The sequence below is a fragment of the Lepisma saccharinum genome, chromosome 1, assembly GCF_977018435.1.
Source record: "Lepisma saccharinum chromosome 1, izLepSacc3.1, whole genome shotgun sequence".
NCBI classification, from domain to species: domain Eukaryota; kingdom Metazoa; phylum Arthropoda; class Insecta; order Zygentoma; family Lepismatidae; genus Lepisma; species Lepisma saccharinum.
Window position 1 is genome coordinate 56,539,470 of NC_139229.1, and position 13,144 is coordinate 56,552,613.

The 13,144-nt window shown below is 36.7% G+C and overlaps 1 protein-coding gene across 1 annotated transcript in view; it reads right to left on the reverse strand.

Annotated features, from left to right (window-relative positions):
• Positions 1-4,030: 4,030 nt before the first annotated feature.
• The window catches only part of Vha44 (V-type proton ATPase subunit Vha44), a 46,074-nt gene continuing 36,960 nt past the window's right edge, over positions 4,031-13,144 (reverse strand). Inside the window, exons 7-10 of the mRNA XM_083131978.1 lie at positions 11,722-11,815; positions 10,843-10,940; positions 6,111-6,249; positions 4,031-5,000 (exon numbers count right to left, since the gene is read on the reverse strand). Of these exons, the coding sequence (XP_082988104.1) occupies positions 4,911-5,000; positions 6,111-6,249; positions 10,843-10,940; positions 11,722-11,815 (421 nt within the window). The 3' untranslated portion in view covers positions 4,031-4,910. The remainder of the gene's footprint in view (positions 5,001-6,110; positions 6,250-10,842; positions 10,941-11,721; positions 11,816-13,144) is intronic.

The following is a 13,144-nucleotide window of genomic DNA, read 5'->3' on the forward strand; positions in this document are numbered from 1 at the left end:
ACACAAAGTTCTTTATCTAAAGTACTTATCAACACGGATGTCAGCAGGAAATTTTTCAGGGAGGGCCAATCAAGATTTGTTTTCGAGAGCAGGAGGGGGAGGGCAAATGAGGCACATATTCCCCCTTAATACTGCAGTCTTGCAGTCTTGCAGCATTGCTTTAGTTTGAAGTTATCGTGTTCCTGCAACGTCCTTGCAATAATTACAATATATTACTATGACTAAATAAAATTATATGTTAAATATATATATTTTTTTTTACTTTCATTTTCAAGAGGGGCCATGGTCCCCTTCTGGAGAATCATTCCCTAAATACTTCATAGCATCTATTGAAGAATAGCCTCACACACTAAGAGCATCCGCAGAGATGGCACAGGGAGGGTACTTGCCCCCTTCCCCAAGATATCTGGAAAGTCTAGATATAATTCAAATTTTGAAATTGTAACGTGAATTGGACGAGAGGTGTCATGGAATACTGCAGATTAAGTGCCTATACAAACTATTCCAGTGCTGAGGATGCTTTTTGAGAATTCTCTTGACTGGGGGAAGGCTTCAGACCACGTTTCCCCCACTTTAAGCACTGCTGCCCCCTTTAGAAAAAATCCTGCGGTGGTCTTGTCACACAAAAGTAGCTGAAAGCAAAAGCAAAGGACTACTTTATGTAAAGGGAGATTGGCTCATTTTAAGTCGATTGTTATAGTTCGCATAACTTAATAGTCATCACAGATATACCTGCTTCCAGCAATGAATAACGTGAGATATTTTAAAGCCATTCTACAAAACCTAGGTGAAGCTGACACCTGGTACGAAATCAGATTCACAAACACTGTTGAAATACTTGTACGTGGTGACTTGAATGTAGAAATTACTCCAGTCAAAATAAAAGTGTCTCACCGACTAGATGATGCATTACAAAATTAAACCTAGTTCAAACCAAAAGGGGAAAAAAATAAGTACAAACACTTTGCCCCTCCCTTGACTCCCTTGTCACCGGCAACAATGTACGTTTCAGTCAGGACACTGTGGGTGAATGCAGTGGGCAGGCTAACATAATGAAGATATCAGGATTATATCTGCTCAGTTCATTGTGTCCGAGAGTGAGCTGTGCAAAAGTCAGACTTCTTCTAAACAGATCTAAATCGACTCCGATGGGAAAATGCTTAAATGGTTGAGTGATTCTGATACTACGTCAACTGCAACATATCTTTCTTCTTTTTTTTTTTTGTAAAGTGCTGAAGATGTTGTTTTTTTTTCCCTGCGATAAGTCAGTCATTCGTGCGAAAGAGTGTTCTCTAAGATGTCGCATGTAAAAGCTACATTGCAATCAACGTGAGATACCCTTGTCACGCAGGTTTGTGTCAGTAACATAGTACAGATGTTTAAAACTCTTGTACCAAGTGAAAGAAGAGTAACATTGTATTGTAGGATATTTTCTTAAGACTGCATCAGTTCATTTTCTAAGGTTGCAAAAACAGTGTTTACGCTATCCAATATTTTTAAATATATATGTAAATATGCTTTTAATTTGCAATTGTGTATGTAGTTAAAATTTTAGTTTAAGGAGAGCATAAATTTTGAAAAGGCACTTTAGGGCACTCATACAATTCAGGCTGTAAGTTACAACAGTTAACTGGCATGTCCAACAAAATAAGGAGAGAACGGTTTCACCAGAGATCTATCATGTGATGCGCCTTAACTAGAGGTGTGTAGAACTGAAAATTTTTGGTCAGGACAGGAAATTTTATAATTCTGGCATTCGAGACTGAAAAATTTTGCCATTTCCCGACCGATTTGGGAAATTTTCGGGATGGAAGCGCAATTTTATTTTAGAAAAATACATAATTTTGTTATTAACTACTTGTATTTTTATTCTCGTTATTTGTTCATGTAATTTGAATGGATAATTTGTAGTGATATTTTATTACAAAGTAAGGAAACATTTCCCGAAGTCGGGATCTGACCTTTACAATCTTGTAGTGTTCTCCTGTAGGAAAAAAAAAAGTGATTTCACAACCTTATCCCTTCTCATCAATGCATGAAAAATGTGAAATAAATTATCTAAGAATATTTATAATAGTTGCCTCAGTGACAAAGCTCTTTGTCGACTCGGAATCCTGCCACCAAAGGTTCCAAGTTCTACAGCTCAACCAAGATAACCAGCACACTCTCAAAATAAAGTGGACAGTCATTTGTTTTCTCCTTTCATAAAGGTCGCATCGATATGTTGATGAACAGTGCACATTTTGTCAGTGCATGGGTAGAATTATGTGGTAAGCAGATAATTGCATTGTTCATGCTCTCCCCTGCCAACTGGTTGAAAATTTTACAAGTGTGTCTGAGGGTTTTTCTCTTCTTGATCGATCTGTAGTGGCATGGATGATCATGTGTGTCCTCCTCAATCAGTTTCACCTAATTACCCATCATCCTTATTATTGCAATATTATTGCCCAGGCTACATGCACAAAATACAAACATTTTCCTGGTAAGTACAATGAATGAACAAATGCTGCAAAAATAGCCAACCGTTGTCACACATCTCCTCTGTTTTCTAATACAGTATGCTTCAGAAATTATTTCAACTTAAATAGGGCTATTTTCTTCTGGATAGGAGAACACAATATTCAAACTGAAGGTTTCATTGGAAACAGCATTAAAAGTCAACATACATTACATGTTGGTTGGTACATTACAACTTGTGGGGTGTAATGGGTGAACCTTTAGGACACCAAAATGTCATCCTTCCTTCCACCTAGTACACACTGGACTGCATTATGCAGACTAATGAGGCAATGGTGTCCGACTCGCATCCAGTATAATCCTCTGTGGGGCTCATGTGTCGTCCATATATGTTTGTGATTGTCCCTTCGCCCAATTCATCATATCACCACTCATCCTCATTTTCGCAATTAGCCAAAAGTGGCAGAAATGTGAAGTAAAATAAATCATTCACATTCCCGCTTGTAGCTTCATAAGGTTTCCAAGAATTGCATGGGAACTGAATACTTAACACTTGTTGCATAACAAGACTTTTATTTGCATAACCTGTGCGACTTCCTCAAAAACAGGTATAACTTTCTTTTATACATCATGTTATCAACATGCTGTAATATTGCTTGATCACCGTGTGTCGCTTAAATTTTTCAGTTAGAGCATGTGGCAATTGCTTCGATTGGAAGCATCCCAAAATCTTTGTTTCATCCCAGCTGAGAAAGCAAAACCTGGTAGGCACAGGCATTTATTTATTCATAATTTCCATTCTAGAGCTGCGATGATGTTTCTAGAAGGGTGGACATGTAAATCTGGTGTTGCACCATAAATAATACTATTGTAAAATACACAGGAGTGCCAAGGTAAATCTAGAAATGTCATTACATAGACAGGAGGTGTACCAGTCAAGAACGTCAAAAATTATGCTTTAGGTGAAGAACTTTTGCTATTTTTTTTACAGTATAGTGAACCTACATTGGTATATACCTGTACTGGGATTTCATAAAATTGAATACTTGGAAATCTGAAATTGTACTCTGGAATTACATTCTTGTATATGTGAAGGTATGTAAAAATTAAATAATATGGCCATTTCCCATCCAGGATGAAGTCTGAAGCATTAATTTCTACATGCATTAATAATTATAATTAAAGTGATTTAAATCTGATTTTTTTAAAATTAAATCAATCCACCTTGCCCTCCGGTGATATTCTCGCTTCATGTCTAAGCAAATCCCACTTGATGACCTCTTTGGTTCACGCTCCGCAGAGTTCTAACACAGTGGGTTACATTGTCTTCCAGAACATTGGAGACAGGCCATTGATGCTGATGGGGAATATGTTTGACCTACCAGGAGCATTTCACTTTGCTTTTTAGCATTTGAAGTTGCCAGATGGAAATCCAAGAGAACTTTCTTGGTTGCCTTATTATTTGTTTTCCAAAAATTTGCTGTTATTCTCTTAAAAACAGAAGTGCTAAGCACAACATGGGCTGAAGGGGTATTCCTTTATATGAATACACAAAATGAATAAATAATTATAATTAACTTCAATAATATTTATTTACTCTAAACAGGAATTCAACAAATCATTCTATACAAAGTGGAATGTTTTATACAATCCCATAATAAACATTTGCATTTAACAACACATGACAACCATGTTATGAATTCCTTCATGATTCACATATTAGCAACAGTATTTGTAATACTATACATATATTACATGAGCAAGAACTCTAGAGATCTTGACAAATTACCATTTACACTTCAAATAAGGATAAATTTCTACTATACAACTATCTACAGAATTATATTACAATATGCAACTACAGCTTGCCAACAAGATCTAAGAATTTATAGATACTTAGATCAATTTAAACCTGATAATGATTTTTTTTTCCACTGGGACACAACATGTAAAAAGTGATCACCTCTTGCAACAGTACATTTCAATGCTGGTGCATTCTCTTAAATATACATTCTTGAAGTTACAAAGACATGGAAACAAGGCGACAATCACATTCACCCATAAACACCACTGAAAGAAAGTCAGGCAGGATAGATGTACGTACATAAGAATAATCCTAAATAACAAGACAAGTACAATTTTATAAAACATAATGCCATTAAGAAAAAGTTATGATCCCCTTTAAAAAATCTTACATGATCAAGAAAAAAAGAACAATAGTTGCTTTCAAAATAATACTATAAAGTTCCTTATCACATTCTGTACAGACTTTGAATCTTGACAGTTTGAAAGATCAATTCACACATGAAATGAATAACAGTGTATTCACTGAACACAACCCCATAACTTGACCAGCCTAATCAATTACTAATTTTCATTCAGCTACCTCCTCAAGAGCAAAATATGAATTCTTACATTTCCATGCTACCCTTTTTCTAACAGAAGAGGTCACTTCAATTACTTAACATGTCGACATTGATTTTGTAATACACATACGGATAATAATCTGCCTGACCAAATCCCAAACCTGCAATCTCCACACTCTGAAAAAAGACAAAAAGAAAATCAATATACTTTCTACAAATTTCAACTTATGTGTAGTTGTTCTTTCTACTACGTCTCTAGCAATAAGATAAAATTTCCCAAATTTCAAGACAAGTTGTAAACAATTATTTATAATTGCTTGGGTCACTCACAAGAATGACTGAAACAAGATGAAGATGTGTTATTCAGAAGTGGACAGTACCATGTAAGAATAAATTATTGAAGATTAGGGCACACACAGGAGATGTACTACGTAGAAATTTTCAGTGAAAAATGCAGGCTTGACCAGGACTCAATCTCGGATCTCTAGCACTGGCAGAGACAATTCTGCGCAGGCAAAACAGTGACAGCGAAGAATCATGCGAGGCCAGGCTGGCTCGGTAGCTCAGTGGTCAGAACAATGTCACGGTATGCCAGAGACCCGAGTTCGAGTCCTGGTCGAGCCTGCATTTTTCGCTGAAACTTTCTACGCAGGTATGAAAAAGTATGCTCAACTGGTTTTGTATCGCTAAAGCAGTTTATTTATAACCAATAGAAAATTGTCCATACTTTAAAGTGATTTCTATTGAAATCAAAGGTTTGTCTTATCTTTAGTACTTCTAATGCTGAAATTATATCAAGAATCATATGTTCATATGGCTACTTAATACGCACTGTACTCTACCGATGTTTAACTGGCCTCCATTGCTGGTTAGCACAGTGCACTATGATGCCAGGGGTTGCAGGTTCTAATTCCGGCCTGGCCATGGATATTCTTTGCGAGTGTCCCTACATCAGTTCCATCATATCCCTCATCCTCATCTTCGTGATTAGTCAAAGTGGCAGAAAAGCAAAGTAAAATAAACCATCAATTTGATCTACTGAGGTTTCATGATCTGAAACCAGCTACTTGTTTCACTGTTGGTGGACTAATTCATGCTTGGATAATGATTTGAGTCGTCCTACTAACTTTTCAGAACAGAAAATTAGATCTGACAATTATGCCAGCAGATGGTGTATATATGTGTGTGAAGCAAGAACCTTACGCAACACACATTGGATGAGAGTGAAGAAGTGAATGTTAACAGTCAATTTAAAACATCTAACATCTGCAAGTGTATTATACTTACATCCTGATGGCCAGAAGAACCCTGAACAGCACTGCTATCTAAATGGCCATAGAGTTGGTTCAAAACATCTCTCAACCTCTTCACGGACTTCTTGTGTGGTAGAATTAACATGGCTTGGAAGTTTACAGGCAATCCATACCTATGAGACAAAGTATGCAATTCTTTTCAGAGACAACAATATAACTTTATGATGAGTGCATGATTTCTTTTCTACTTGTGATACTGATATTTCAGATAATATCAAGAGTGCATGCACAAAATTAGTGAGTATAAACAGAGAGAGTTAACCTTATACTTTGCCTATAAAATATACATACTAAAAAAACTTCTTCTGCTGCTGGCTAGAAATTAACATCTCAATATTTTGATAAACATGTATCTTTTTCAAAGCACAAGAACATTAACAATGTTTCAAAAACAAGATGTCAAAGAAACCTCATACATTATTTAGTTCAAACATTCCCTAGTGATTTTTTTTTATTATTTTTTTATTAGAGTGTACAGGCACTGAAAGAAACTGAAAATACCTGAAATCAGAAATTAGTTGTTAAGCATGTGCTGTGTTCTAAGCTTTTTAAAGGAAAACAGTCTTGTCACAGAGGAGAACTTTAGAAAGGATGGAAAGCCAAGGTACATGACATGTAAAAGTTATGTGTACACTACAGAAGGAAACTGCATGTAAAACGACAAGGATAGTACATTATCCACAAATGAGGTAACAGTACATCCATGCAATGTCCATGTAAAATGGAACTCGCGTAGGATTTGCCTACATTGCACATGGCCTCAGTATGTGTAATAAGTAGGGCTCGGATAATTATGCATATTGCATATGCAGGTGCATATTTGTATGAAAATAAGTTGATGATGTGCATATTTTTGTACCCACAACCAACACCAAGCATATACTGTATTTATTTTTTGTCTCCTCGCTTCTCTTCTCTCTATCTTTTCTGTCTTTCTTATTTCCTTTTCCCTGGATTGTATAAAATGTGGCAAGTACGTCATTCTCACCTCAACAATCGACTAAGCTAGCAACGCCGCGTATAACTTTCTTATCACAAATGGACAATGTGTGGATGATCTGGAACTTTATGTCTGACTTTGTTGCCCTAAAATACAGTTCACTTGTATCTTGCGAAGTGGAACGTGTGTTTCTGAATATAACACTATTCTAGCTGAAAACAGAAGGAGTTTCAAGTTCAAAAATTTGAGACATGTTGTTATCAGATGCAATCATGATCTTGATCTGTAGTGTAGTGTGTTTCATTTAACGCAGAACCATATTAATTTTAAAAAATCTGTGTAGCAAATGAGCATTCAGAATAATGCATATTCATTGCCTGGCATGTAATCTTTCATAATTTGTAATATACAGCATTTATAAATTCAACAGGTTTTAAAGTGCAAATTTAAGAGCATATTTTACACTTTTTAGTGCATATTTTGCATTTTTTTAGAGCATAACTATCCGAGCCCTAGTAATAAGTGTTTTGGTAACAAAACATGACTATGTTTGCGACAAGAATATCACATGGAGAGCAAATACAGGGTAATTCAAAATGAATGGTGCAACTTTACATAGTTATTACGACATTACTATTTATGATAGAAAATCAGACAAGGCATCATCAATATAAAGAAAAACTCTGGAAGTCTTATTCCCATTTAGCGGGCTTATTCTGCTTAGTCGATGCTCCACCAGGATCGCAAAATGGCTAATGACCAGTAGAAGGCGTATTGTGTTTTCGAGCTATCGAGAACTGATTTACTCACAATGGTGCACAGACATTTCCGCATTCTTTTCGGTAGTACAGTCAAACCCCGATTTTACGTTTTTCAGGGACCCGTAAATAAAAAATGTAAAATGCGGGAAAGCATAAGGGAGGGGTGAAACTCAAGTGTCAGTAAGAAATGACTACACAATCGACTATTTAGGAGTATATTGTATCAAAAATTATTTAACAACAGGAAAGAAGTATGATAATGAATTTCTAAGGACAAAAGCAAGACATGCTGTGAAAGTCAATGACGGATTAACAGGACCCACTTTTGAGGGTCGAGACAGTGGATGACTGCTTCTAACTGCTGCCTATTAGGTTCAGTTTATGCATCTGATTGTGTGAGATCTCAGTTTACTCTGTAAACAGGTAATTATTTGCTATATTTAGCAGTCTCGGGTAACTGGAGGGAAGGGGGGGATTATTTATAGCTGGACACCAAGCATCTTTATATACTGTAATCAAAGTGTCCTGAAGACGTGCAGAATGGTTCAGATTCCACTTTCAGCTGCATATGTATCCAGTCCCGATCAGAGCAACAGCATGAAGTGAACAAAACCAACTTTGTCAAACTTGCGCATTTTTAGACGTGCGCAGGATTTTCGAAAGGGGGAATGGAGTTACGTATACTTTTTATAGTGGTCAGCCCTCACTTGGCCATATTTTCCTGCCCTTTTTTTTTTTTTTTTTTTTTTTTTTTTTTGTAGAAATACTGGCCAGAGGGTAATCACCCCTCTTTGGGCACGCCACTGATTGTTATTGAATTTAGAAGTCTTGTGGAGGCAAACACCTCTTCCACCAATAGTTTCCCTGTAAATAACATGTTTCCTTTATTTTTGTCTTCCCGTCAACGTTTAATATTGCATGATTTATTTTCAACAAGTGAAGGTTCCAAAGAAAAGCGGCGATTATATTATTCTTAGCATCATGTGGATTTCCTTCCTGCACTGCTCTGTTTGTTCAAGGTGTTTATCAGATTGTCTTTTTTTTTTCACTCCTAGCTTTGTATCTGGTGCTTGCTGCCTGCTGCTTCCATACATCCCTCCGACCAGTTTGTAATGGCAGGAAGGAGAAGGGGGACAAAAACAGGTGGTGGAGAGGTGCTGAACAAGTCTCATCAGAAGTGTGCTTATTCCCGACCTAGCTGCAGAAAGAAAGAAGGGAGGGGGGAAGGATCACTGCTTGAAGCTCTCCCATGTTGTCGTGTCAATGCTTTAGACATATGAGCAAGTTTTCCGATGCGGGGCATTAAACAATGAGAAAGAGGCTGAATCCTCCAATTACCTCTGCACAGTGCCCGAATAATGAGCTCATGTGGGGGAAGATGGGCATATTTTTTTTTGACTTGCAGTACGCTATGTTCGTTGAATGCGCACATTCAGGTTGAAGAGCATCTGCGTAATTTTAGATGCCAGAGGAAACTGCGTAATTTTAGACGCCAGAGCAAAGTGTTTTAGCATTTATGTTAATTGGTTAAGATGTCTTGTGTAAGGGTGCTCACTTCCACGCGAGCAAGAAAATCAGGGCAGAAATACTTGGCACTTTTCAGTAATTACAAGACTAGTGGTTGGGGATGGACGATATCGGAAATTATTTATCACTATATATTGTCACAGATGATACTATACTATATTTAGAGAAAATCGGTTTGGCAACAGTGCGCTTGTTGTTTGAACCTGCAGCAGAAGGATCAGCCCATTTCATCCTCACGGGTAATGCAAGAACTACCATTTTCCCTTCCTGTCCCTCAAGGGAGGTATGCCAAATGCAAGTTGTACCCTGTCTCCCCCCCCCTGTCTTTCACTGACCATGCCTCTTTGCTCCCTCCTCTCGCACGAAAGGCTAACATCTGGAAATTCAAGGTCGTGTGGTGAATGAAATGAGGGAGGGGTCGCATAGTCAACAGAACATGTTTCTGCCAAATTTTAAGACATCGTCACGGCTCGGGAAACGGTTAGAGAGAATGTAAAATCGACGTGAACGTCCTATTATTTAACATGGTCTTTTGGTAGGGTGGATGAACGTATTAAGCCATCCCTTCTGAAAGATTTTTCCCAGTTACAACTGCAAATTGTTAGTGCCTTCGAAACTGTTGAGAACAACTTGCTGTCTCATGCATAGCAAGTACTTGATTATCGTTTGGACCTTTTCTGCATTACACGTGGTTCTCATGTTGAATCTTTATAATGTGTCTGGTGTGAGTAAAACGTACAGAGTTTTTCTTTATATTGATGCCTTGTCTGACTCTTTTCTTTATCATAAATAGTAGCGTCATAATAACTGTGTAATGTTGCACCATTCATTTTGAATTATGCTGTATAATGAGTTCTGTTTCATTCATGTAGAGGTAATGTGTACATGATATTTACAACAACTCTCACCATTACTCCAACGATGACTATAATTTGTATTTAATGTAAGTGCGGCTTCTGAATAACTTTCATGAAAATAAATATGTAGCTTCTAACATCATGTGGTGAGTAGAACATGTCCGTCTTACCTGTGAGGAACATGAACACGAGAGGAAACACAGCACACACAAAAATAAAACTTTAAAAGCTCTAAAGTTCTGACATTTTACTAGCATTCTCAAGGATAAAATGGAGTTAAAAGTACGAGTGGGCACTAGAAGGAACAGGAGTACACTGTTTTTAAAAACTTAGTACTTATTGAGTACTTATTTATGTATTATAGTTTTCCATTTCTCAATGTAGTGTGTACCATTCGCAACACAATATCTTCTTCTAACAACACATGCTGCACAGAACAAATTCTTACTGGTATAGACCTGCTCCACCTACTGCCCACACCTGTTAATCACTCAATTTTATTCTTGACAACTACAGTTGCACATTCGATAAGGTCCTTCACAGAGGCTGGCAATATTCTTGGTACGAAGGAGCAGCCTAACAAGAAATTTATAGTACAGTACACGCACATTAAATTCCTACCTTAATACTGATTCCACAAACACTCTCAAGGCTTTCACATGGACCCAGGCACAAAAGCATTCACTGAAGTTGACCTTCAACCATCTCACCAATGGTCCCTTAAAAAAATAAAAGTACATTTCAGATGTTTTCTCACTTTCATTTTTTTTAGGAAGAATGTGAATGGTAAAAATAACATGAAACCATATGACATAACCTAATTTTTAATTTAACAAATGTTACACAATTTAAAAAATGTACCAAATTTAGTCTCACTACATATACCAATTCTAATCAACACTTTGAAACAAGATCCCTTTCCATTATGGATACAACATATTACATGTAAAAATAACATACAAGAGGCTAATATATATTTGAGAAAATTACAAGAAGACATTAGCCTTCATTATTTCTTCTTACACATTAATCAACTTCCATGTCGAATGACATTTGACATGAACCACAATTGCTACATATTTCATGAATTGGTTGCTATTGGCTGATGCAGGCACATTGCCAATCATTTTACTGACCTCGTATTTTCTATGAGGGTTGGTTTCTCAATGTGTGGTTAAAGTCCAAGTTGGAAAATAACTAAAAGTAACTATTGTTAGTAGCTATGAGTGCAGGTTCCATTTCTATTTTGTGAGTTCATGTACTATGTGGTGTGCCAAGAAAAATTGAGGTTTCCACAAATGTTAACGTTTGGATTATTTTTGCTTAGAGCTATTCCTAACCCCTCTAAAATACCTTTCCACCTTGTTCTTAGCATTTATAAGGAATCTACATTGTTTTCCAGTCTAGGATGTTTTGTATCAATAATGTGTATCCCAATACAAATACTGTCTAATTAAATTATAATTAGCATCTCTGTTGCACTCTGCCACTGGTACTTACAAACTGCTTCTTTTTGTCTGTTGCCAATTTGGTAAGTTCATTTTTCCCAGCTGCAAGCTCCTCCTCATTGTATGTGAAATCTCTCACAACAAACCTAAAAGAGGTAGAATTATATAATTACTGTTTACAGCCAGAATAATGTTTTCCTAGACTATTTCTGTACGCTGAGGTATCGCATTTATAATGAACCCTGATTTTGATGGAGGAAAGCGAAAAAAAAATATGTCCCATATATAACGCGCAGTAAAATTCAAGCTCAATAAATGGCGTTCTTAGTTGTATGTCGTAAACCTGCTGCTATGCAGATCAAGAGGAGAATATCATCTTGTGTATACAATGAGTCACCATCACACAGCACCTCCCCCTCTTCCTCTACTGCGTTTAACATCCCAAAGCTTTCACTGCTGTAATCATTTTGTTCATTCTGTAGTAGAAGCGATATCAAAATTACGTTATGGATTTGCAGCACTCGGGAAGTTATTTTCTCTTACATCTTGCCCGACAATACCGCTGATGCATCCCGTGTGACGGAAGATGCATATTCAAATTCTGCCAGAACAGCACCGTTTTTCTGTGTCACAAAGTGTTCCATTACAAAGTGAAAAATAATGGGAAATGGTCATTTAGTAGTTGTATTTGTGCTATAACCAGCTCAGGAAAGGAAGAGCCCCTCCCAAGCAGGTTTGGCTATACTTAAAACAAGCTCAACATGAGCATATGAGCTTTTTGCTCAAGTGTGGAACCCCCCTCTAATCCAAGATTTTTGTAAAAATGCCCTCAGGAATTTTTCGGAAAGGAAGAGCCCCCTCAGATTGTTTTGCTTATACTTACAAATGTTGCATCAGCCAAATTTTTGTCCATAAACTTTTCAAAAATTGATATTTTTTTGGCCACACCAGAAATTAAGCCAATACACACACACATACACACCCATATACACACATATTTACTTCCGGTTTAAGTTTAATTGAACCCCAGGTTCAATCTAATATTAAAACAATGCAATATGCAGAGACTCTCTAGAATTGCTCCGTGACTCTCTCATTTCTTGCATCATAAACATATGATTTTTCACCTATAAGAATAACACTACATATGGTGTCATCAGGTAAAGCCTCTAGGAATTCACAGATAATTTTAATATTTGTTCTGTCATTCACCACAACCTGTTTCCTTTTTGAAGCATTGATTACAAACATGGGTCTCTGTGCTTTGAATTCATCTGGTGTGTAATACATGTCAGTATTGCCTGTAGTGACCCTTTTGAAAGCCGTAAAAGCCTCATATAATTTAAGGAAATCATTCTTGGACATGTCTAAATTGTAATTTTCTCTGGGAAAGACCTCATTTCTGCCATTTTTAAGATATATGTTCTTGATGTTGCAGTTATCAAATTTGCTTGAATTTTTTTCCTGATTATTGT